This window comes from Pristis pectinata, chromosome 1 (genome assembly GCF_009764475.1).
Source record: "Pristis pectinata isolate sPriPec2 chromosome 1, sPriPec2.1.pri, whole genome shotgun sequence".
In the NCBI taxonomy this organism is placed as follows: Eukaryota; Metazoa; Chordata; class Chondrichthyes; order Rhinopristiformes; family Pristidae; genus Pristis; species Pristis pectinata.
Window position 1 is genome coordinate 120,967,142 of NC_067405.1, and position 24,804 is coordinate 120,991,945.

The 24,804-nt window shown below is 37.3% G+C and overlaps 1 protein-coding gene across 4 annotated transcripts; it reads right to left on the reverse strand.

The window, feature by feature from the left end:
• Nucleotides 1-1,930: 1,930 nt before the first annotated feature.
• Nucleotides 1,931-24,798, reverse strand: LOC127569338 (tryptophan--tRNA ligase, cytoplasmic-like). Of its 4 annotated transcripts, none has more exons than XM_052013910.1 (11): nucleotides 24,718-24,798; nucleotides 23,935-24,077; nucleotides 21,901-22,114; nucleotides 20,827-20,935; nucleotides 19,900-20,019; nucleotides 18,467-18,649; nucleotides 16,290-16,390; nucleotides 13,474-13,586; nucleotides 12,310-12,483; nucleotides 12,012-12,152; nucleotides 1,931-2,233 (listed from the first exon to the last, which is right to left on the reverse strand). In XM_052013910.1, exons 2-11 carry the CDS (start codon nucleotides 24,040-24,042, stop codon nucleotides 2,075-2,077), a joined length of 1,422 nt encoding a protein of 473 aa, XP_051869870.1. In that variant the 5' UTR covers nucleotides 24,043-24,077; nucleotides 24,718-24,798; the 3' UTR covers nucleotides 1,931-2,074. The 4 variants fall into 4 exon arrangements, with proteins under 4 accessions (XP_051869870.1, XP_051869865.1, XP_051869856.1 ...); XM_052013905.1 differs by having other exon boundaries at nucleotides 24,658-24,781; XM_052013896.1 differs by lacking the exon at nucleotides 24,718-24,798 and adding an exon at nucleotides 24,520-24,668.
• Between the last annotated feature and the right edge of the window lie 6 nt (nucleotides 24,799-24,804).

The following is a 24,804-nucleotide window of genomic DNA, read 5'->3' on the forward strand; positions in this document are numbered from 1 at the left end:
AACTTCTCCCAAATCCACAACTATCACCTGGTAGAACCATAGCACTTTCTTCTTAAAATACAGGTCCACCATCACCTCCAAATTCTCTTCTGGTCACACACTATCCTGATTTGGGCAGCGATCACTGATATTATTGCAATCACTGGATGGATAATTACCCAAGTCCACCATGGGAATACTCTTATCAACTGCACTGCAGTGGTAAAGTAGTAGCTCATTAACAGGTGCATAGAGTACAAAAAATGACACTCATATCTCATAAAGTAATAAAATAAACTTGGACTAATCAGTATTTCACAGACCCAAATAAACTTGGATGCAAAAAGTAAATTTAGTCTACTATCCCTCCAGAAGTAAACTGTTTAAAGAACTAAATCACAGAATAATACAGCACAGAAATGGCCATTTGGCATGTCAAACCTATGCTGTTTTCTTCAAAAACCAATCCCATTAGTCCCCGTTTCTTATCTTTTTTTCCTCTCATCCATGCAATTTCTTCTCCTTTGGAAGAGATTCTCCAATTACTCGAGACTGTAAATTTGCTTTCTTCACTTAGAACACAGGAAAATAGGAGTGGAGTAGGTTACTAGGCCTCTCAAGCCTGCCCCACCATTCAATATGATCATGGCTGATCTATGCTGTCCTCAACTCCTCTTCTGTGTCAATTCCTCATTTCCTTTATCTTTCAAATAGTTATCTATCTTCACCTTAAACATATCTAATGATCTGGCCTCCACCATCCTCTGGGGCAGAGAATTCTGGAGATTCACTCTTCTCTAAGAGAAGAAATTTCTATGCACCTCAGTTTTAAATGACTGGTTCTTTATCTTGTAACTACATCCCTTTGTTCAATACTCTCCCACTGGTGAAAAGATCTCAACATTACTCTGTCAAGTTCCCTTAGCATCTTATATGTAGCTCTGAACCCCTCTGTCCAGATCAGTGTAGTAAAGTAACAGGACAGTAGTTTAGAAGTTCTTCAATATATGATGTTGTGCAGGTGGCCTGGGTCAATATAGAGCGAGGTCCTGAGGATGCAATATTTCAGTGTGCAAAGCACATCGTTAAAATTAACAATCTTGGGTCACATATGTCCAAAGCCATGCACAGGGAGTAAGAGGAGGAGGTGGGGTGGGAATATTGGTATCGGTAAGGGCAAGTGCACCTTTGGTGACCAGAGGACAACAGCTGGTGGAAGTGCAGTGGTCACGGTCCCCTGGAAAGGAAAGAACCACAAAAACCTGCCTTTAGAGAGAAAAACCTTTCCTGAGGGAGTTTTCATTGCGGGATTCACCAGCAGTAGCCAAGGTTAATGTGGTACTGGGCTGTCCCCTGCTGCCAAGGCCAGTACTCTCTGAGTACTGTGTATTCACGGCAGAAATTGCAACTATCATCTATGTTGCATGCGAGAAGACTGTGACTGAATTCAGCGGTTGGGTTTTGAGAAAATTCAATTGCTTGATGCAAAAATGTTGCGCTACATGAAAGAATTTCAGATTCTTGAGGGATGGAATTGTTATTATCCACAGCCGAGAGCATTTTTCTGACATGGTATAGAAGAGAAACAGTCGTATCTTATAAATGTGATCCCAGAGGCTGAAGATGTGGAAGCTTGTCATACAAGTAAAGAACTTTTCCCAAAGCTACAAAGCTGAACACATTTTAAGAATACACGTTTTCATTCTGGGAACTTGTGACCTTGCTAAGCTTTTATAAATAAGATTTTGAACAAGCTAGAAGGCATGCAGTTCTGCATGGGAAAGCATGACCAACCATTTATTTTGAAGGAGAAGGCCAAATTGTGATTTTCTGAATGGGAAATAATCTGTGCAAATTGTTAAAAGGGCTTATGCGAAAGTTGCATCAGGACAAACTAATAATGTTCCACAAGAATGATTGGACACAGTTATCTCTAATGCTGTGGAAATGATAGGTTATAACTTAGTGACATTTATTATATTCTGAATCATCTGTCCATCATCATGTTACACATAACTTCATCATATGTTAAGATTTTAATGAATGAAATCTGACTGGAATTTCCACGAAGTAATGTGATTTGCAAAGTAAGTCATTAAAAGTCATATGCTAGTTTCCGAGGAGTCATGAACTGTTTTACCACTTCGTCAGTCACTTGCTTGCGTTCTGCTTGGTGTTTTGCTATGATCGGCTGCAGTGTTTCAATGAGAATTTTCTTCAGTTCTCCTGTAAGAAGTCTTCCACTTGTATAATCCTAAAGATAAGAATTTTTAGATGTAATCAGGTTGATTACACCACAGGCCAAAATGTATGCTCCAATCAACATTATTAAAAATCACTAAGATAATTATGTATGAAGAATGCCTTTCAGTCTGGCTTCATTCATTCAAACACATCCCATGGTCCATTCATTGCATCATCCAATTGTTTCTTAAATCCACAATTTTTCACCTCCAATACTTCTTTAAAAATTACTTCTCCAACACCTCTTTCACAAAAATGCCAACTTTCCACTGTGACAGTAGAGGCTGTCATAAAAGCCACATCACAACACAAACTATTGAAGAAACATTTCTATGTTTTCCCTGCAAGTAAATGACCAGAAATGGAAATAACATTCAAGGAATGCTCTGAACATATTAATTTTTCAGATGAGATTTTAAACCGATGCTCTGTCTACGTTCTCAAGGGTAAAGGAAGAATCTATCCGATTACACCACTGATTAACATGTACCCTTCAATCAGCATTATAAAATAAATAGAAATTATTTGGTCACTCTCACATTGCTGCAATTGTGAGCTTGGTCTGGGCACGTTGGATGTCACTTTTCCTACATTACAACAGTGAATATACTTCAAAGTCATTCGTTGACAGAAAAACTCTTGGGACATCTTGATGCACATATGTCATGCCTTTTACAAGTCCTTCATTTGGTGCACCTCTGATGTACATTGTTAGCAATACAGTGCAACTAACATGTTCTAGAAATGTTCTACTGGCATTGCTAGTTACTGCTCTCTATTTGTTGGTTGCATTGAAAGTTGATGGTATGACTTCAAAAGAGGCAGGTAGATAGATCCAGAGGGCAGCTCTGGACAAGCCTCAGCCATTACCCTTGTCTAACAGGTAAAGTTCTTGTTTCTTACTTGGACGAGGGTGGTGACTTACAGGGAGGATGTGAAAACTGTTCATAGCACCAGAGTGTAGAGGGTCATTCAAGTGGGGGGAGAAAAGAGAAATATAGTAGTTATAGGGCATAGCATAGTTAGAAGAAGAGATGCTGCTTTCTGCAGCAAAGAGTCCCGAAGGCCACGTTACCTGCCTTGAGCCAGGGTTGGAGATTAACTTGGAGTGACGGGGGAAGGATCCAGTGGTAGTGATCTACGTGGACACTAGGTTAGATTAGGATGGAAGATCTTCTGAAGGATTATGAGCAGTTTGAGCAAAACTGAAAAGCAGAACTATAAGGATGATGATCTCCAGATTATTATCCCAGTCAAATGCAAATTGGCAGGAAGTAAATAAGATTAGATAAGTAACAACATGGTTTAAAGGCTAGTCTGGAAGAAATAGGTTCTGATTCATAGGGCACTGGCACCAACTAGGGAAAGAAGGAAGGAACTGCTCCCTTGGGGCAGGCTTCATTTGAACTGTCCTGGGACCAGCATCCTGGCAAATTCAAAAACTCGGGTTATAGAAAGGCCTTTAAACTAGTTAGAGGAGGGGAAGGTTCAAGTGACAGGAAGTTTAATAAATCAAAGGACAGAGCAGTGGCATGGGCTACTGAGGGGGAGAATGAAAATCAAAGCATGACAAGAAGGAACAGAAAATATATTCAAAAGTACGTGACATAATGGATGAGGTTAAAAATTTTAAAAAGTCAAAGATTAAGGCTCCTTAGCTGATTGCACGTAGCATTTGTAACAAGATAGATGTTGACCCACAGGTTGCTATAAGTTTGACTTGATAGCTATAATAGAAACATGATTGCAAAAAAAAAGCAAGGTGATAAATGATAATATTAATACAGTGGATTATGATGTGGAACTGGTTTGCATGGAAATAAGGAAAAGGAGGGGAAAAACACAGGTGGGAGTAGTCTATACACTCCCAAACTGTTGCCTCAAGACAGAACAAAGCATAAATGGCAAAATATCAAGGGCTTGTATAAAGGAGCTGCAATGATCATGGGCAGTTTTAATCTTCATAAAGACTGGGTTAATCAAACTGGCATGGAGAGCGTTAGAAGATTTTTTTGTACAGTGCATCAGGGATTATTCTTAGAGCACTATGTTACAAACCTAGCTGGGAACAGGCTATTTTAGATTTGGTCATGTCTCATGAGGTAGGATTAATAAAACACTATAAAGGATCCCAGAGGAAGTTCTGATCACAACATAATAGATTATAGATACAATTTGAAGATAAACATCTTGATTCAAAACCAGTGTATTTAATTTATATAAAGGACAATTATCAAGGTCTGAAGGAAGAACTGTCCAGAGTGGATTGGGAAAATAAGCTAAAGAAAATGTCAGTAGATGAACAGTGGTAGATACTTCAGCAGCTATTTCATATTACTCAGCAGAAATTTATTGCCATCAGCTAGATGAAATGAGAATTTTTTCAGGAACCAGCAGCAGGAGATTGAAAAGCTAAATAGGAGGAAGAAATACTTCACGTCAGTCTTCACAGCGGAAGACAATGCAAATATGAACAGAGTGGCTAGTTTCCAATAGCATGGAAGAACTTGTAAAAATCCTTATCATTAGGGAGAAAGTTTTAAAAAAACTAATGAGACTAAAGGCAGACAAGTCAACCGTATTTGATGGCCTGCATCCAAGGCTTTTAAAGGGAGTGGCTGCAGAAATAATCCAGCCATTGATTGAAGCTTTTCAAAACTCACTGTGTTCCAGGAGGATAAGAGCAGATTGGCAACCTGCAAATATGACTCCCTTATTCAAGAAAGGAGAGAGACAAAAAGTGGGAATCTATGGTCCAGTTAACTTAACATCTGTCTATAATCAAGCAATGAATACCTGGTCAATTAGAGAGGCTTGATGTAATTAAACCAAGTCAATGTGGTTTTATGAAAGGAAAATCGCATCAGACAAAATGTTAAAATTTTGAGGATATAACAAGGAAAATCAATAGTGGGGAACCTGTCAATGTGGTGTCTTTGGATTTCCAGAAGGCATTCAATAAGGTACCACGTAAAAGGCTGATGCACAAGATTAAGAGTTCATGGTTTTTGGGGAAGCGTTTTAACACAGTTTGAATTTAGTTGTCAACAAGTCAAACAGCCAGAGAAAAAAAAAATTGGTTTTCTTCAGACTCAAGGAGTATAGAGTCATAGAGAGATACAGCACAGATACAGGCCCTTCAGCCCACTGAGTTCAGGCCAACCATCAACCACCCATTTAAATTAATCCTACATTAATCCCATATTTTACTCTCCCCATCAGCTCCCACCAGGTTCTACCATACCCTCATAACATGGACTCCAAGGATTAGTTTTTGATTCTTAATTTACTGTCTATATTAATGACTTGAAGGAGAGGGCAGAGTGTAAGATATCCAGGTTTGTTGATGACACAAAGTTAGATGGAAATGCATGCTAGGATTAGGATACTTAGACTCTAACGGGATATAGATAGGTTGAGTGAGTGGGCAAAAACTTGGCAAATGGAGTGTTGAGGTCATGCACTTTGGTAGGAGGAATAAAAAGTCAGACTATTATCTAAATAGAGGGAGGCTGCAAATGAGTCGAATAGAAGGATCTAGGTATTCTTGAGTATGAAACAAATTGCATGTAGGGGTGGTAAGTAATTAAGAAAGCAAATAGCACATTGAGATATTGCTAAGGGCCTGGAACTCAAAAATAGAGAAATATTGTTACAGTTGTACTGGGTGTTGAAGAAGCTGCACTTGGCGTGACATGTGCAGTTTTCTTTGATGTTTAGAAGAGGGGTGATCTAATTGAAACATATAAAATCCTACACGTGTTTCAATTAGATCACCCCTGTTCTAAGGGGATGTGGCAGGTCAGATGTTGAAATGTCCTTACCAGTGGGAGAGTCTTGAATGAAGGAACATAGCCATAAACTGTCACTTAAAACTGAGACCTGCAGGAATTTCTCACAGAGGGTGGTGAACCTCTGGAACCCTGCAACTCTGCAGGTGTAGAAGTAGATCACTGGATGTATTTAAAGAGCAGGTAGATACATCTTTGAAAGATTGGGGAACTGAGGGCTACGTGGGACTGGCAAGAGGAGAAGTTGAGGCCTGGAGCAGATCAACCATGATCACACTGTATGGCGAGCAGGCTTGAGGGGGCAGGTGGCCTACTTCTGCTCCTATTTCCTTGTGATTCTTAAACTGTATTTTGGCAAAGACAGGTTAGTCTTAGAATCAGAGAGATACAGCACAGACACAGGCCCTTCAGCCCACCAAGTCTGTGTTGACCACCAATCACCCATTTACATGGCATATGGTTGTTGTGCAAGGTTACCATTTTAGGGGACAGAAATGAATAAAACTTAAAATTATTAGGAGAGTCTCTGCTGGCCGTTGATGGAGTAACAGCTATTTGCTGCTGCTCTCACTATATCTAACTTCTTCAACCCAACTTGAAATCTTTTCACCCTCAGTACTAAATTTAAATGCGATTTCATTTTATTATGAATACAAGGAGTGCTACGGCTATGAAAACCACTAAGGAATATGTTCCTCCTTTAACTCTGGAAGATATTTTCGAGCAACTTCAACAGCTTAATGCCAAGTTTGATCCTTTTCAAAGAACTCTGGAAGATCATGAAGAACTAATTAAAGTGAATGAAGCCTCTCTTTCGGCTCTGGATGGGAAAATTGATGACTTACAGAAACTTTGTAAAAAGCAAGCCAAAAATAATGAAAGATTAAAGCTGAAGATTACTGATTTAGAAAACAGGAGTAGAAGATCCAATCTCCGAATTCTAGGATTACCAGAAAAGACTGAAGGTAATCAACCTACAGAATTCTTTGCAAAGTTTTTGACTCAGCTATTTCCTGGTATTCTAGAATCCCTGCCTAAAATTGATCGAGCACATAGGATGCCTTTTTTTTTTAAAAAAACCTCCTACACAAGTCAAACTCAGAGCAATCATCATCTCTCTCCATGACTTCCAAACTAAGGAGCTTTTAATTCGGGAAGCACGTCGTAGAGGAATGATTAATTACCAAGATTGCCAGATCGGAATCGTTGAAGATTACTCACCTGAGACCATGAAGGAATGGGTTAAATTTAAAAAGGTTATGTCGGATCTGTATCAGAAAGGGTATAAGGTGTTGCTTCACTTCCCGGCAAGACTTAGGATCATGTTGAAAAATGGCTCGCAAAAATGGTTTCGATCCTCCAAACAAGCCCAAATTTTTCTGGAAACTTCCACTGAATGATTTCTCATTCCTCACTACGAACATTTTCTGTTTTCTATTTTTTTCTTTTTTTTCCATTAATTACTCATTAATACTTGGGGATGCTTATTTTTTTTTATCTTTTTTTGAATTTTTTTTTTACTACATTTTGAAATAAGAAAAAAGTAACATGTAAAAGTTACGCTGCTCTAAGAACTCTTGTTTTCTATACTTACAATTGTGGTTTTCTCCATTTATCTTATTGTTATGACTGGGTTGGAACTTTACTAACCTTGAAATTACTGAGCAGAAATAATTGGGGTTATACTGTCTTTAGGTAAGTGCCAGCTGTTTCTTAGCTGGCTTGTTTTCTTTGGGTGTTGGGAGGGGGGGAAGAGGGGTTTTCCTGGGAAGCTGTTTTGGCCTGTCAGCTAAGTCTGTTGCTTAGATACCTTATTTGGAATCCTACTGTAGTACTTTTTGATGGTACACTCCAATGGTTTGTTCATCATTCTCTTTTTACCTACATTTAAATAATATTATAATGGATCAAATTATTAATTTGCTTAGGTTTAATGTGAAAGGCTTAAATCATCCTTTGAAGCTAAACAAGATTTTTGCCTATATTAAAAAATTTAAAGCCTCCATTATCTTTTTACAAGAAACGCACATTTGTAACTGTGATACTTCACGTTTTTTTTTTAAAATCGATGGAATGGGTTCCAATTTCATTCTTCTTTTCAAGCCAAATCTAGAGGGGTTACAATTCTTATAGATAAGACAGTTCCATTTGATCAACATAAGGTAATAACTGATACTAATGGTCGTTTTGTTATAGTATCAGGCAAAATAAATAATAGACCAATGGTATTGGCTAATATTTATGCTCCAAATACGGATGACCCAGGATTTTTTGAATGATTTTTTTTTCCACTTCTACCGGATTTGAATTTTTACTCTTTGGTGTTAGGAGGAGATTTTAATTGCTGGTTAGATCCCAAATTAGACAGGTCATCTATTAAATTAGCTGCTCCTAATAAATCAGCTTTATTTCCTCAATCGTTTTTAATGAAAATTGGTGTCATTGACGTCTGGTATTTTTTGCACCCAGAAGGAATATTCTTTTTTCTCTCATGTTCACCACACATATTCCAGGATTGACTACTTTTATTATTGATAATCAAATGATTCCATCAGTTCAATCCTGTGACTATGAAGAGATTGCCCTTTCAGATCATGCTCCTGTGTTTCTATCTTTAAATCTCCCTGGGCTTCCTCAGACAAACAGATTTTGGCATTTTAACCTAACCTTGTTATCTAATAAAAACTTTTTAAAATTTATGGAGAAACAAATTACTCTTTTTTTTATAAAAGAGAATTCGTCAGAAGAGATTTCTAGTCTTATCGTTTGGGATGCTTTTAAAGCCTTTATTAGAGGTAAAATTATTTCTTATACGGCAAACATTAGAAAAAAAGCTAACAAAGAAAGAGCTGATCTAATTAATCAACTTAAACTATTAGATCAAAAATACATTTTGGATCCAGATCCGGCTTTATATAAATGGCAAGTTGAAATTAAAACTAAATATGATCTTCTTTTAACATATTCAATTGAAAGTCAACTTTTAAAAGATAAAAGTCAATTTTATACTCATGGAGATAAAACAGGTAAATTATTGGCTAACCAATTAAAAATCTCCAGAGCTAAATGGCAAATTAAAGAAATTTCAAAAGCCAATGGTGAGAGGACAACTGATCTTTTGGAAATAAACGATACTTTTAGAGAATTCTATCTTAAACTTTATAGTTCTAATTTTCCTAAAGATAATACTGTAATGAATAATTTCTTTGACCAGCTAAACGTTCCTATACTTTCTATTGAAAACCGAAAACAGTTGGATCAATCTATTACATACAAGGAAATTGCCGAGGTGGTGCGATCCTTACACTCTGGAAAGACTCCGGGTCCTGATGGGTTTCCTGGAGAATGCTATAAGGCCTTTTCCTCTTTGCTTACACCTCATTTATGTGCTGTTTTTTTGGATTCTTTTAAATTGGGTAGATTACCACAATCTTTTTATGAAGCCTCTATTTCACTTATTCTTAAGAAAAATAAGAACCCAACTGAATGTGCTTCAGACAGACCAATTTCGTTACTTAATGTGGATGTTAAAATTTTATCTAAAGTTTTAGCTTGTAGATTGGAAAATATCTTACCTTCAATTATATCTGATTATCAGACTGGTTTTATTAAAAACCGATATTCTCATTTTAATATTCATCGTTTATTGAATATTATCTACTCTCCCTCTAAGGAACTATCGGAATGTGTGATATCTCTAGATGCTGAGAAGGCCTTTGATCGGAATGAATGGAATTACTTATTTAAAACTTTAGAGAAAATTTAACTTTGGGCCCAATTTTATCCAATGGATTAAATTACTTTATCTATCCCCTTCTGCTCGAGTTCTTACTAATTTTCAGAATTCTAAATCTTTTAAACTTCAACGTGGAACCAGACAGGGATGTCCTTTGAGCCCTTTGCTTTTCGATTTAGCCTTAGAACCTTTGGCTATTTCTCTTGGAGAATCTAGAGATATCACTGGTATCTCCAGAAGAGGCATCAACAATAAAGTTTCATTATATGCTGGTGATTTATTACTTTTTGTATCTAATGTTGAAGCCTCATTACCTCTTATGCTTTCTTTACTCTTTCGCTTTAGTCATTTTTCAGGATATAAATTGAACTTACATAAGAGTGAACTTTTCCCTCTGAATAACCTGGTACCATTTGATATTAACATTCCTTTTAAAATTGTAAGAAATCATTTTACCTACCTGGGGGTGTCAATTACTAAAAATTATAAACATTTAAAGAAAATTTTCTCACCTTATTGCTTTATGTGAAAAGGGTTTTATCAAGCTGGTCACCTCTTTCTATATCATTGATTGGCCGAATTAATGCTATTAAAATGAATAGTTTACCTAAATTCATATAGCTATTTCAGGCTTTACTTATTTTTATTCCTAAGTCTTTCTTTGGCTCTCTTGATTCAATTATATCTTCTTACATATGGAATAATAAACATCCTAGGCTAAATAAAGTTCATCTTCAGAAGCTTAAAAAGAACGGAGGTTTAGCTTTACCTAACTTTAGGTTCTACTACTGGGCAGTCAATATACGAAATCTTACATTTTGGCTATATTACATTAATCAAGAGGCTTGTCCAGTATGGGTTTCTTTGGAAGCTAACTCTGTTAAAAAATGTTCTATTATTTCTCTGCTTGGTTCTTCACTCCCTATATCATTAAATAAATTAACAGATAATTTAGTAGTTAAACATGCTTTGAGGATTTGGTTACAATTTAGAAAATATTTTAGTTTATTGAGTTTTTCTTTGTCCAGTCCCATTTTTTCTAATTTTTTTTAAACCTTCTATGACTGATGTAGTTTTTAAAGAGTGGGACAAATTAGGTATCACTTGCTTTCAGGATCTGATTGTTGAAGGAAACCTTTCTTCATTTGAACAATTGTCTACCAAGTATAATTTACCAAAAACTCATTTTTTTTCGATATTTACAAATTAGAGATTTCCTTCGATCTCAATTACATTCTTTTCCTATGAGTCCTGATAAAAATTTATTGGATGTAATTTTAATTTGAAACCTTTTCACGATGGCTCAATATCTAATCTTTATGACAGGTTATTAGGAATGAGTAAGGTGCCACTAGATAAAATTAAAAACACTTGGGAACAAGATTTGCAGATGTCAATTTCTGAGGAAACTCGGAATGAAATTTTTAAATTGGTTAATAACTTTGTCTTTATGCACTCATCATTCTCTCCTTCAATTTAAAGTGGTCCATAGAGTTCACTTGTCTAAAGATAAACTATCCAGTTTTTATTCTGATATATCTCCTCACTGTGACAAATGTAATAATGGAGTGGCTTCTTTAATTCACATGTTTTGGAAGTGTCAGAGTCTTAAAAAAATATTGGACAGAAGTCTTCCAAACTTTTTAAAATAAATTTCAAACTTAATCCTTTGACTGCATTATTTGGAATCATCAGTGAAAAAGATGTAACTTTGAAGGCTTCTGATTTACACATTCTGGCTTTTATTTCTCTCATAGCCAGGAGAGCTGTGTTGCTTAAATGGAAGGAAGTTACCCCTCCTACTCATGCTCAATGGTTACGGGATGTTATGTCATACCTGAATCTAGAGAAGATTCATTGTTCAGTTTTTGAATCTAATGTAGACTTTCAAACCCTGTGGGGACCTTTTTTTAATTATTTTCAAAATCTTTGATTTGGTGACTGCAATACAGACATTGGCTGACATTGTTACGTTTCAAGGGTTCTTCCTTGTTTTTTTTGATCCAACAGCTTCAGTTTTTGGTAGTGGGAGTAGATTTTTTTTAATAATAAAATATTACAATCTTTTCATTTATTAACTATTACATATGACTATTAATTCAGAGTATTGTGATCTTAGGTATGATTTAACACAATGTATTCTGTAATATTTTTACTCTCTTTTTTGATGCATGTACTCTGTATTTTTTCCTCATGGAATTAATAAAAATATTGTAAAAAGAAAAGAAAAATTATTATTAGACTTAATAAACTGCGCTGACCTGTTTTATTTTGTCCAGTCTCTCATCATCTTTCAGGAAAAAGCTCAAGTACATATAAGATACATCCACTTCACAATTGCCACCAAAGCGTTGATGCTCTTCAATAGTATCTTTACCTCCTGAAAAAGCATGCTTGTTGATCTGAGAAAAAATTATTAGAATTAAGTACATCAATGTTGTTGTACATTTATGTATTTTTGAATTTTTAACTTCAAAGAATAGTAATGCAAAATATATTTGGACTCCCTTGTTTGACCAACAAATATGGGCATGAGTTTATATATATGATGAACATTACCTTCGTTTTGATCTGCTTTGGCGTATCTGTGAGGAAGATGGAAGAGTTGGGGTCACTGGCACTCATCTTTGTCTGTGCTCCTTGCAGTGCAGGGAAGAAGATGGAATGCAACAATGCTGGTTTTGGGTAACCAATTCTTGGAGCAACATCCCTCGTCATCCTAAAATAAGGGTCCTATGAAAAAGTCATACATACAAATAATAAAACTTAAGTTTGTTTCTCAAAAGCTGATTCTTGAACTAGTCAATAGTTATTGAGTCCAGTTTAAGCAATTATGTTTATCAGTACAGTAAGAGAAATTACCAGTAAAATCTGATTCACATAACTTATCTACAATTATTTAAGAACCTACAGATTTAACTAATTAAGAACCACTATTCCTAATTTGATGTACATGTAGCAATATATTTACATGCAAATAAAAAATTATATATTTAAACCTGCTGTACTTGAATTATCTAGACCCAGCTGTGTAACTAAACCTTTGTTGCACTACTCTGTTTTACTTCCAAATGGTGAGGCAAGAAACCACTTGCTGATTCCAAACCATGAACTTCTGAGCTCAGACATCATCTTCTTTGGATTTGTTAAGAAACTGGCAGGTTCTTCAAAGTGAAAAACTATCCAAAACAAAGAGCCATTGCCATACTGATCTTCTAAACATCTTGAAGGGCATCTATTCATAGGGATATAAATACAAATCTTTTCTCTATGATGTTTAGAAGATCAGTCTTCCATGGTCCATTGACATTCCAGCACATTTTCATGGCCAATTAGTTATTTCTGAAATGCAGTTAATGATGTAATAAAGTATGGCAGCCAACTTGTATGTAGAAAGATCCTATAACCACAATTGGCAGCAAGACAACTGGCCAGACAATTCCCCTTTAATTGTGTTGGCTTAGAAATAACTAGACCTGGGCAAAGGGAGATTCTTCTACCCTCCTTCAAAGAGTATCAAACATTTTGGAGGGCACTCAGGCAGTAGATCAAGCTTGCCTCTGTGCTCTTTGGCTGACAATAGTATATAAAAATGACACGTAGAGAAAATATAATCACATTCCATGTATTCTAAACTGAAATACTGTGGAGAAAATGATGATCTCTGCAATCTGATAATGAAAAGCATTAGCACTTTTCAAGCATGATTTTTCTTGTTCTGACCTGGTCAATGGCACAAGGAATAAGACACTGAATATCCTTTCGGCCGTTAAAGATTTGTGGAAATGAGGAGCTGAACGATGGAGCAGCCTGTATTGCAGGGAAACTGATCTTTCCTGCCAATTAAAAATAGAGTGAAGAGTTTTAGATATGTTTCTTAATGAAAGCTGTCAAATATTTAAAGTAATTAAAAACTAGTATATGTTAGAAAAAAATCTTGTGGCCTCAATTAAAATAGTTGTTTTCCACTATCCACCACAATATAATAAAAATTTTCTCACTGAGATAAATTCACAGCTTTCCTCCCTCAGCCGCTGATCTAACAAACTCCTTATCCTCTGATTTTGAAGTCCATCTCAAGTCTCCTTGCACTCTACTTGAAGTCATTGCTCTTCTATCCTCATCATACTCTCTCCCCCCATATAAATCTCACAACACAGAAACTTGGTCATTCATTCTCACATGGCTTCTCTTCTCCCATCATCCCAATCACAGATGGCCATTCCCTGATCATTGGCTTGCATTGCTCTCCACCCAAATCCCTTTTTAACACTGTTTGTATCTGCCCCTGGAATAAGCTCCCTCCCAATTCACTGATATTTGAGCTTTCAAAATCTCCACTGTTTAATCTCTGGTGGTCCATTTTCAATACCATTTCTGCCACAATTGATCTTCCCCTACAGTCCTTGACATTGAACCAAGTTCTCAACCAGAGTGTCATATTGAACCCTCGTTGATTTTCCGATCTCAAATCCATGCTAGAATTTTTAAAAAATGGTGGAAAATACTCAACAGGGTTTCATTGGCATTCCAGCAATATCTTATGGACAATGAATTATTTCTTAAAAGCAGTCAAAGATGTAATAAAATGCAGCAGCCAACTTGTATGTAGAAAGACCCTACAGCCACAATTGGTAGCAAGATAAATGGCTAGAAAATTCTTCTTTGGTTATGCTGACTTAGAGATAACTAGACCTCGGCACAGGGAAATTGTTCGACTCTCCTTCAAAAGAATCAAACATTTTGGTTATCACTTTCACTCATGCAATGGAGCAAGCCTGCCTGTCCTCTGTGCTCTTTGATTGAGGAGTTGAAGTTTCAAGTTGATGACTTCCCGGTAGAACCAATTCTCTGTTTAGCTTTTCACAGATGGTACTGGACCTGCTGACTATTTCCAGCATTTTCTATTTTTCTCTCAAAATTTCCAGCATCTCAAGTTTTTTTTTCGCTTTTCCACTTCAATCATTAATATATACAATGAACAATAAAGGACCTAGCACTGATCCCTGTGACACGAGTGGTTCAGGTCTCCAATCTGAAAAGAAACCCTCCACTACCATCCTTTGCCTCCTAACACCAAGCCAATTTTGTATCCGATTTGCCATCTTACTCTGGATCCCATGTATTCTAACCTTCTGGACCAGCCTACTAAGTGGGACCTTGTCAAAGGCCTTGTTAAAGTCCATCTAGACAATGTCTACTGCCCTCCCCGTCAATTATCTTGGTCACCTCCTGAAAAGACTCAGTCAAATTTGTAAGACATGATATCCCATGAACAAAACCATGCTGGCTATCCCCGATCAGTCTTTGCCTTTCCAAATGCAAAAAAATCCTTTCCCTCAGAATCCCTTCCAGTAACTTTCCCACCACTGATGTTAGGCTCACTGGCCTGTAGCTCCCTGGCTTCTCCATGCAGCCCTTCTTAAATAAAGGCAAAACATTAGACATTTTTCAGTCTTCCAGTACCTCACCCATGATACAATGAAGATACAAATATCTCTGCCAGGGCCCCAGAAATCGCCTCTCTTGCTTCCCACAACATCCTAGGATACACCTAGGTCAGGTCCCTAGGATTTATCCATCTTTACGTGCTTCAAGACCACTAACACCTGTTCCTTCATAATGTTACCTCCTCCTTTGGTATATTCAAATGCGTTCCTGGCGAGCCTTCCTCATTCTATTCTCTGCAAACCTGAGGCCATCCAAAACTCTGCTGCTCATGTGCTATGTTTCACCAAGTTCCCCCCACTTATTGCTTTGATTGTTGACCTGGAATGGCTTAAATTAAGTAAAGCTGCAAGTTCTCATATTAATTTTCAAATTCCTCTTATGTTTTTCTCCACACTATCACTGTAATCACATATGGCCATACAATTCTCTAAAATATCTGTGCCCCTCCTATTCAGGCTTTTTGAGCACATACAGATTTAACTACTATATTACTGGCAGCCATGCCTTCAAGTTGCAATGGCCCTAGGTTCTCTTCACCTCTTTCCTTCTCCTAATGGCTCCTTAAAACTTAACAATTTCTCAAAGCCTTTATTCATCTGCCCTAATATCTGGTTATGTGGTTCATTGTCAATTTTAATAACACTCCTGTGAAACATCTTAAGATGTTTATGCCATATCAGATGCTATGTTGTAGCTCAAATTAGTAGACTTTCCCCAGATGCAATCTAACATGCATATTTTCAGTCTAAATTAGACTAGTCTTAGTATTGATAAATGGGAAATGCAGATGTACAAGTTCCATAAATTGTGACAGTGAAGGCTCTTGCCGCAATATAAAAAAATTCTCAAGGGAGATTTGAAGCTGGTATTGTTGAATGAAGCTCTTAACTTTGAGGTAACAGGACTAAGGGTTTGCAGTAGTTTCAAACATAAAAAGTACGTAAGACACAATAAGACAAGGTAAGACACAAAGCCCTTTTCACGATCTCAGGATGTCTCAATGTATAAATTGAACATTAAATGACAATGACAGGTTCAGCCCACCAATCAACCTTTCAAGTTTGAAATTAAGCAATGTTAAATCTTACCTATACAATCACTATCTCCAAAGCCGAAGATTCCCTTCACTTGATTGAAAGTAACATGTTTCTGAATTTTAACTACATTCTGATAAAACCCTGGGCTCTGTCTGCAACAAAACAGTAATTAAAATACTAAATGCAATTTCTTTGGGAAAAGACTCAATATATATAATTAATGAGTAATCTCTCTCCATAAGTTACAACTATAATATTCAAATTTATCTGATTATATTGAGGATAATGGTGGTTAGGCAGGTGTCTTAGAAGTTACGTATCTCAGGTGCAGCAGATAATTAGACAGGTGAACAGAATGTTTGCACTCAGTGCACAGGTATTTGAGTATATGAGCAAGGATATCTTGCAACAGCTGTACAAGGCCTGCTGAGAATCCATCTAGATTTTTCTGTGTGGTTTTGGTGTCTTTATCCAAGGAGGAATGTACCTCCATGTTTGGAACAATGAAGCTTTACTGTATTGATTCCTGAGATGGCAGGACTGATGTATGAAGAGAAATTGGATAGGTTAGGCTGTTATTCACCGGAGTATGGAAGAATGAATGAGGATCTCAGAAATCTACAAAATTCTAATAGGACAAGACAGACTAAATACAGGGAGGATATTCATGATGGAACATATACTGAAGTGGATGATCAGCCTTGAATGTTCTGAACTATGAGCAGGCAAGAAGGGCTGAATGGCCTACTCCTGCACCTGTCTTCTGTGTAATAGTCTCTGACAATGTACTGGAGCTCCCTTGCACTGTGCCATAAACTCAGAGGTCATTTTTAATATCATGGTGAGGATGCACAGAAAAAGGAAGGAAATGACCAGTTACTTTGCACTGACCTCAGATACTTCCAGCAGCCAGTTGTATAATGTAGGTGGAAGGGAAGCCTGGGAACAGGCCTATTCCAGCAATTATGCAGGTATGGGGTACCAGGTTCACAAGACAAATGAAAAGGCACAATGGTATAGCAGGGAGTGCTGCTGCCTTACTGGTCCAATGACATGGATTCGACCCTGACCTTGGGTTCTGACTGTGTGGAATTTGCACGTTCTCCCTGTGACTGTGTGGGTTTCACCCAGGTGCTCCAGCTTTCCACAGCAACCCACCCCACCACCCCCCCACATACCAAATATGCTGATTGGCACGTTAAATGGCTTCTGAAAATTGCTCCAAAAGTAGGTGGGTGTTTGGAGAATCAGGGAGGAGGGAGCTGATGAGAGAGAATATGTTACAGGGAAAATATGTTTCCTGTTGGCACAGCATTGTGGGCCGAAGGGCCTGTTCTGTGCTGTACTGTTCTATGTTCTATGTTACAATGGGATTGCACTGAGAGCATAGACTCAGTGGGTTGATTGGTCACCTTGTATGTTATAAGGAAATATGAAATGTGAGATTTATAGAGGCATAGTAAGTTACAGCAGGTGGTAACTTTATGTCTTCCCACAGGTATTTCTCATCCTTGGTCAATTGATTATAAAAAGTAAATGAAGAACTCCTTATATTTAATGGAAATATCTAGGCATTTCAATTAATTTTAAACGGAATCACATACACAAGGTTTGATCATTAATGAATCACTTTCATGCTTCATAAGTGATCTTTTGCATGCATCGTTAGAATCACATATGGATTACAGTGCAGAAGGATGCATTTGGTCCATTAAGTCAGTACTGGCTTTATGGAAGGGCAATCCAATCAAGATCAGTCCCATTATTGCAACATTAGAAGATCTGCAAGTATCAATAATTTAGCAGTGATAAGCAAAATAATCTGATTCACTTCAGCAACATTTTTTTGAGTTAAACATATTTTTCATATCCTTTTCATTTTACCAAACTAAATAAGACATAGTTTTTCTGAACAAATTCCCCCTGTGCAGTTACTTTCTCCTCTGCTGCAGGCAAATTATTGTGTAGTCCATTAACTCAACAGTTTGATCAACATGTTACTAAAGTATTCAATTGCAGTCAAAGTGGTCTTTTTTTGGGAAGAAACCAATTCCCCAGCTGAGACAACAAGTAAACTTCCCATTATTTGTTTGTCCTCATTATGTTCTCTGTGTTAAGACTTTTTTTAAAAACAAAGGCCAGGCATCACTACTGTACCTCATATTTAGATTATTATTCCAAAGAAAAATGTTAATGAAGATACAGTTGTAATAGTACTATGAACGTACCCCATGTAATCCAGATCGGAGAAGATAAAGGTTTTATTCACATCAAAGCCACAAGCAATGATGTCTTTCGCATTCTCAACAGCATATTTATAGGCTTGTTCCAGTGTTATATCTTTCCACAGGTATTTCTCATCATCAGTCAACTGAATTACAAGGGGTACATTGAAAACATCTTGCAGCCACCTATTTAACAGAAATATATGGGAATGAACAATAAAAGAGAACCTACAAATTGAAAATGCAATGGATTATAACTTCAATGACATAAATTTTTAAAACAATTTGAAAAAAATTTCAAGGGTCATCATCAACAACAAAATGCAAACATTTCGAATTTAAAAAGATACGTTAATGTTACAGCAAATTCTGCACACCAAAAAAGTGAAAATATTGCATGCTTTTCACAAGGTTCAAAGTTTTTCTAGTAAAATGATGCTAATGACCCAGCATGTTCTTACTTTTGGAAATGGGCAATAGTTATAATGCTGCATTTAGATTTATCCTGAGTCAGAACATTATCCAGCAAAGTCATACCAGTTCTAATAGCAAAGAAAAGAGTTATTCTGAGGCCCTGACAATTTGAACAGAACCACAAGGATGTATGTGGCAAATGAACACCTGGATTCCCTGCATGGCTAACCATATTGAAGCCACATAACACAGCATGTCATGTCTCTCTGATCCCAGTAAAATAATGTAAATTGCACTTTTCTTTTAAATACAGCCAAGTCAATTCTTTGAAATTGGGTCTAGTCAGTAGCACTCTTGCTGAGTCACAAGGTTCCCGATTTAAATCTGATTCCAGAGTCTTGAGCTCAAAAATCTAGGCTGACACTTCAGTACAGTGCCGACAATGCGTTGCAATGCCAAAGGAACCATATTTCAGATGAGATGTTACACCAAGGCCCTGCAAACTCCCACACATGGCCATAAAAAAAATCCAATAGCACAGTTTGAAGAGTAGTGTCTTAACCAATAATTATCTCTCAATCAACAGTTCCGAAATACATTTCTAGTCATCATCATATTGCTCTTTGCAAGACTTTGCCGTAGACAAACTGGCAGCTGCATTTCCTACACTGCAACAGTGATATCACTTTTAAATTACATAATTGACTGTAAAAACACTGTAGTTGGTTTTGAAAGGGTTGTGACTGGCACAATATAAATGCAAATCTTCACATCCTATTACTTATAAAATTGGTTTTAAAGTACAGGGTGGATGCTCTCACCAATTTGTCATAAAGTGTTATGGCAAACATTCAGATGTTTGATTGCCCTTTGACAGGTCTCCGTAAAGGTGTCACAATGGTAAGCATTGGCATTAATAGGGTAGTTAGGGCTGGTGGTCCCAAACTTAATGCAAGTTAAAATAGACTGCAATAAGGTTAAGAAGCACATTCAGAGGCTACTATCTCAGTGAACATACTTACTTCGTGAAGATGAATGGGATAAGATGACCCACATGCATGGCCTCTGATGAAGGACCACGCCCTGTATACAGGTAAAAGGATTTCTTTGTTTCAAAAGCATCAAGGATCTGCTGCATATCCCTTTAAAACAGATGATCAAAACATAAATTTTAAAAATACAACTGACAACACAATAGCTACTTAGGAAGATTTGAGAAACAATTGTATAGATTCATCGCTATAAAATGAAATCTTCGTTGCATTCCACTCCTTATACTTTGACATAAACATTCACTACAAAGCAAAAATCTGTTCTGATTCAGGTATGTTCAAGTATAGTGCTGAATGTACATCTTCATTAATGGTTAAACAGTTTCTAAAGATAAACAAAAAATTAATTGGAGGTATAAGTGACAGTTTATAACAATTATCAACAAAAGATGTTTATAATGGAAGTTCATGGCTTTGTAACATTTTCTCCCTCAAAACAATGCCGTGAAAGTATAAAGCAAAAATCAGTAGTATAAAGCAGAATCAAACGATCAAGAAATTATCTACAAAAATGTGCAAAATCTGCAAAAAAAACCCCTGTTAATTCCAGAAATACTTAGACCAAGCATAATATATGGAGAGAGAAATAGACCTAACTTCCATCAGAATGACGAAATGTTAAATCTATTTCTCTTTTCACAGATGCTGCCTAACCTGCCATGTATTTCTAGCATTTCCTGTTTTTAATTCTACAGATTTCCAGCATTTGAAGCAATTTGCTTTTGGAACTGGAAAAGCAGCTCAAAATTAAAAAAGTCTACTGCATGGATAAATTTAGAAAATGTCATTTGTCATTGTAACAACCTAAATGGATGTTCTATTGCTATGAATAAAGCACACATTTTGGAGAAATAATTTACAATTTACAATGAATAAAGAGATGAAAAACTTGCCAACCGATGAGAGAAGAAGATCCCTCTGCGAAGAAAGTGATGAGCTTTTTGACCAGTGAGTTGTTCTAATCGATCAATCAATGTCTGATCAATTTTGCTGCTTCCAAACCGAACTGAAAATAATGACGTTTTCACAATTACTATGTTGAAGCAATGCAGCATTACAGGATCATGATATAAATGGAGATATTAAATAATTCAATTTCTTACCCAAATAATAATGAAATGTTAAGATTAAAGTTATGTTCTTGCTCTGTAAATGCCTACAATGAAGTTGCACTTGGTCATCAATAATGATGCCCAAAGACAATGTCAGATACATAGTAAGAGTGAAATGCTTTAAGTGTGTGTGATATCCAACTAACGGTATTGTGAGAATTTCAAGTGCCTTGAGATAGTGTTGTACTTTAGTAACCCACTAACAAACTGTCGTGTATTGCTTTCTTTCCATGTAGTATTTTCCACACATAAAAGCAAAGTTCACATGAAAGCCACTTGTCCATGCTATGCACCATTTTTCATTCTAGGCTCACCAATGCATTTATACTAAATGCTATCCAGTTATTCCTACATATAATTGGTCCAAGCCATTGGGTTATTTTCAAACATTCACTCTTGGGTTGTGACTGCTGTTTGAGGCCAGCATTATGGATAATCCATTGCTGTCCTGATAAATTAGTTGGGGGTCACCTTCCTGCACTACATTGCCTGTGTGGTGGAGATGCTCTGCAAAGCTATTAGTAAGTGTAGTAGTTTGATATAACTCAATAGTTTGTTAGGCCAATTCAATGGCCAGTTAAGAATCAAAAACTCATTTTGACTCAGTGAGGATGGGAGGTTTCCCTCAAAAATATACAGTAATGAGCCAGCTGTATTTTTACAATTATCAACAGTTTCATTGCTAACTTTACTGACAAGATTTTTAAAAAATGTTAATGTAACATAAGTGCCTTTTTTTTTGCTACATCTTTATTTCCAACTAATGCAGAACATATATCTAATATTTACTTTACTACAATGAAATAGGCAAATTTGTATCACATTACATGTAAGAAAAATAAAGAAAAGGAATATTTACCTATCAACTTGTCATAGTCCACCCCTTTGGCACTGGATGTCTGCACTGTCCATGGATCAACATAGTCACCATCGTCTTCTGCAACAGCTGGGCAATTACTATTGACTGGTGTGCAGTTAGTGGGTGGCATGCCAACCTTATAGTCTTGACCTGTTAATGTTTTATAATTCAGCTTCAATGCCAAAAGTTCCTTTACTGCAGCATCAATTTCTTCCTGAATAAAAAAGTGGTAGCTTGTAAAATGAATATTCTTTTTAGAAATGATGGAAAGAGTTATTTACTTCATAAATTATTTTTGCCCATTTTCCCCTCTCCAGTGCTGCACACTATATTACAGTCCAGTAAGTGAAGTGGTGATTCTACAGCTTATAGTATGTTATTAAAGCATTTTTAATAGAAACGAAATAAGTTTAATTTTAAAACACACAGCTGATAATCCTCACATTAAATGATGCCATAGTAGAAATAACATAGTGCTGTATAACTCTCTGATTCTAACTCTTAAAAAGGTCAAAATTGTGTGAACCAGTTCACCTTTAATTTCACTGATAAATAGCTTCACTCATTGAATCTTACCATGCAAGGATAAACAAACTTAAACTGGGACTCAACTTCAGAGCAATCTGTATCACAGTACCTTTACCAGTTCTGCTTAACAGATAATATGAGATGAAAAGCAGTTCAATATCTTTAATGTAACATGGGAGCATATTGTATTAATTTCTTCCTTAGTAATACATCCAATATCCTTAATGTCATCAGCCTGATAAATCTGCTGCAATGCAAGTCTCGCACAATCTGGAAACTGGCTTATCCAGTTCTACAAGCTGCTGTGGGAACCAGACAAATGTGTATGATATGACCCTTGTTAGAAATAAGCTGGAGCAAGTCCAAATAAACAAGAAAATAAAGAAATTATTAAAGTTACTTGGTGGAATAAAAATACAAAATACTAACTTTAAAAAATTATAAAACACTTTACAAAAAAACTTATACTAACCCCTAGCAACAAGCACCTCAAGCAATTCATTGAACAAAAGTGCGATAGCAACAGTTTTACATTCTGTTCTGCTATTCAAAGTGAAGTTATATATATTATAGAACTTTATTGCTGGCTAAAAGACTACTTTTTTGTCATATTAATGCATAGACTAATATATAATACTATTAATTAAACTGAAATTGTGTTCCGTTCTGGTCGCCTCATCATAGGAAGGATGTGGAAGCTATAGAGACGATGCAGAGGAGATTTACCAGGATGCTGCTTGGATTGGAGAGCATGTCTTATGAGGGTAGATTGAGTGAGGTAGGGATTTTCTCTTTGGAGAGAAGGAGGATAACAGATGACTTGATAGAGGTGTACAAGGATAAGAGGCATAGATCAAGTGGACAGTCAGAGACCTTTTCCCAGGGCAAAAATGGCTAACATGAGGGGGCATAATTTTAAGGTGATTGGAGGAAGGTATAAGGGGGATGTCAGAGGTAAGTTTTTTTTACACAGAGAGTGGCAGGTGCGTGGAATGCACTGCTGGTAGAGGTTGTGGGGGCAAATACATTAGGGACATTTAAGAGACTCTTAGATAGCCACATGAATGATAGAAAAGTGGAGGGCTATGTGAGAGGGAAGGGTTAGATAGATAATAGAGCAGGGCAAAATGTCAGCACAATATAGTGGGCTGAAGGGCCTGTACTGTGCTGTAATGATCTATATTCTATGAAAGGTGAAATTCTTTTAAAATCTGGTTAAAGCGAAATAAGGTTTCACCACAACTTTCTAATGTTAAAAGTCTTTCATGGGTACAAATAATTAGAAGATTTGGAATAGAGTACGGCAAGATAGGGTGAGGAATAATATTTCTGTATTCATATAAACGTGTTTTTAATCATTTGAGAAAAGGGATAGCAGAAGCATTAAAGATAATGAAACTAACATCCTCCTTAAAAGTGGAGGAAGGTTTGCAAAATGTGGCCAACTTACAAATCCTATCCACGTTTACACATAGTGTTATTTTATATATTATCCAGAAATTTTACCTTTGGTGCTTTGTTTGACTTCAGCAATCGGACAGTGTCCCCTTGAATCGTCACTTTCATATGCAAATCCATCGGGGTTGTGGACATTTCACAGTTATTAGCTGACATTTTCTTTAAAACGGCCTATTTGACAGTACGTGCACCTGTAAGAAAGCCAGGTATAAACTTACCGCAGGATACCCATACCCAGAGCTCTAGTCCCACACGTGTAGCCAGACCCGTGGCCTTTACCCGTGTCCACATTCAGGTTGGTTCTCCAGACCCTCACGGAGACGATCCTCGGCCCTCCTCCCTTTTCTTTCCCTCTCCTATCTCCTCTGGGACCTCAGGCAGGCCCTCCCTTCTGCCTCTCCTCCCCCCGATGTCCTCAGGCAGTCCGTGTCCCTGGTTCCTCATCGGTTCTTCTCTCTCCCACATTCCTGCCCCTCTCCCTCCTCTACCCCCTCCACGGACCTCAGGCGGCCCGATTCCTACCCCTCTCCCCCACCCCTCTCCCCTACCCCTCTCCCCGGACCTCAGGCGGCCCGACTCCTGTCCCTCACCTCCTCTCCCCGGACCTCAGGCGGCCCGACTCCTGCCCCTCACCTCCTCTCCCCGCCGGTTGCATCAGCAGTGCGCTGACGCTCCGTCACCCGCAGGATCAGCCGCCTCCACACCAGTTGCGGCTCTTCCACACTTTGGTCTCGATCTACCTGTCTCGCCTTCCCACCCCCCGCCCCTCACCTCACTTTCTGTCTCTCCGCCACCCTTCAACTGCGCGAAACGTTTCCCTCAGCTACAGACCGGACAAGTGAGGGTGGAACCCTTGAGCTGATTAACCTGCGCCCGGAACGAAATGTAAGTGCCGTAGAGGCGGGGGAGCACGAGTGG

What these genes read in the sequence shown, in the direction of transcription:
- LOC127569338 (XM_052013910.1), bottom strand. Translation starts at nt 24,042, where the DNA reads ATGTCAGCTAATAACTGTGAAATGTCCACAACCCCGATGGATTTGCAT. An exon ending in GGGATCTTCTTCTCTCATCG is followed by an intron (nt 20,020 to 20,826) that starts GTTGGCAAGTTT and finishes TCTGTTTTAAAG; the next exon opens with GGATATGCAGCAGATCCTTG. An exon ending in TTCCTTGTGCCATTGACCAG is followed by an intron (nt 12,484 to 13,473) that starts GTCAGAACAAGA and finishes ACTTTTTCATAG; the next exon opens with GACCCTTATTTTAGGATGAC.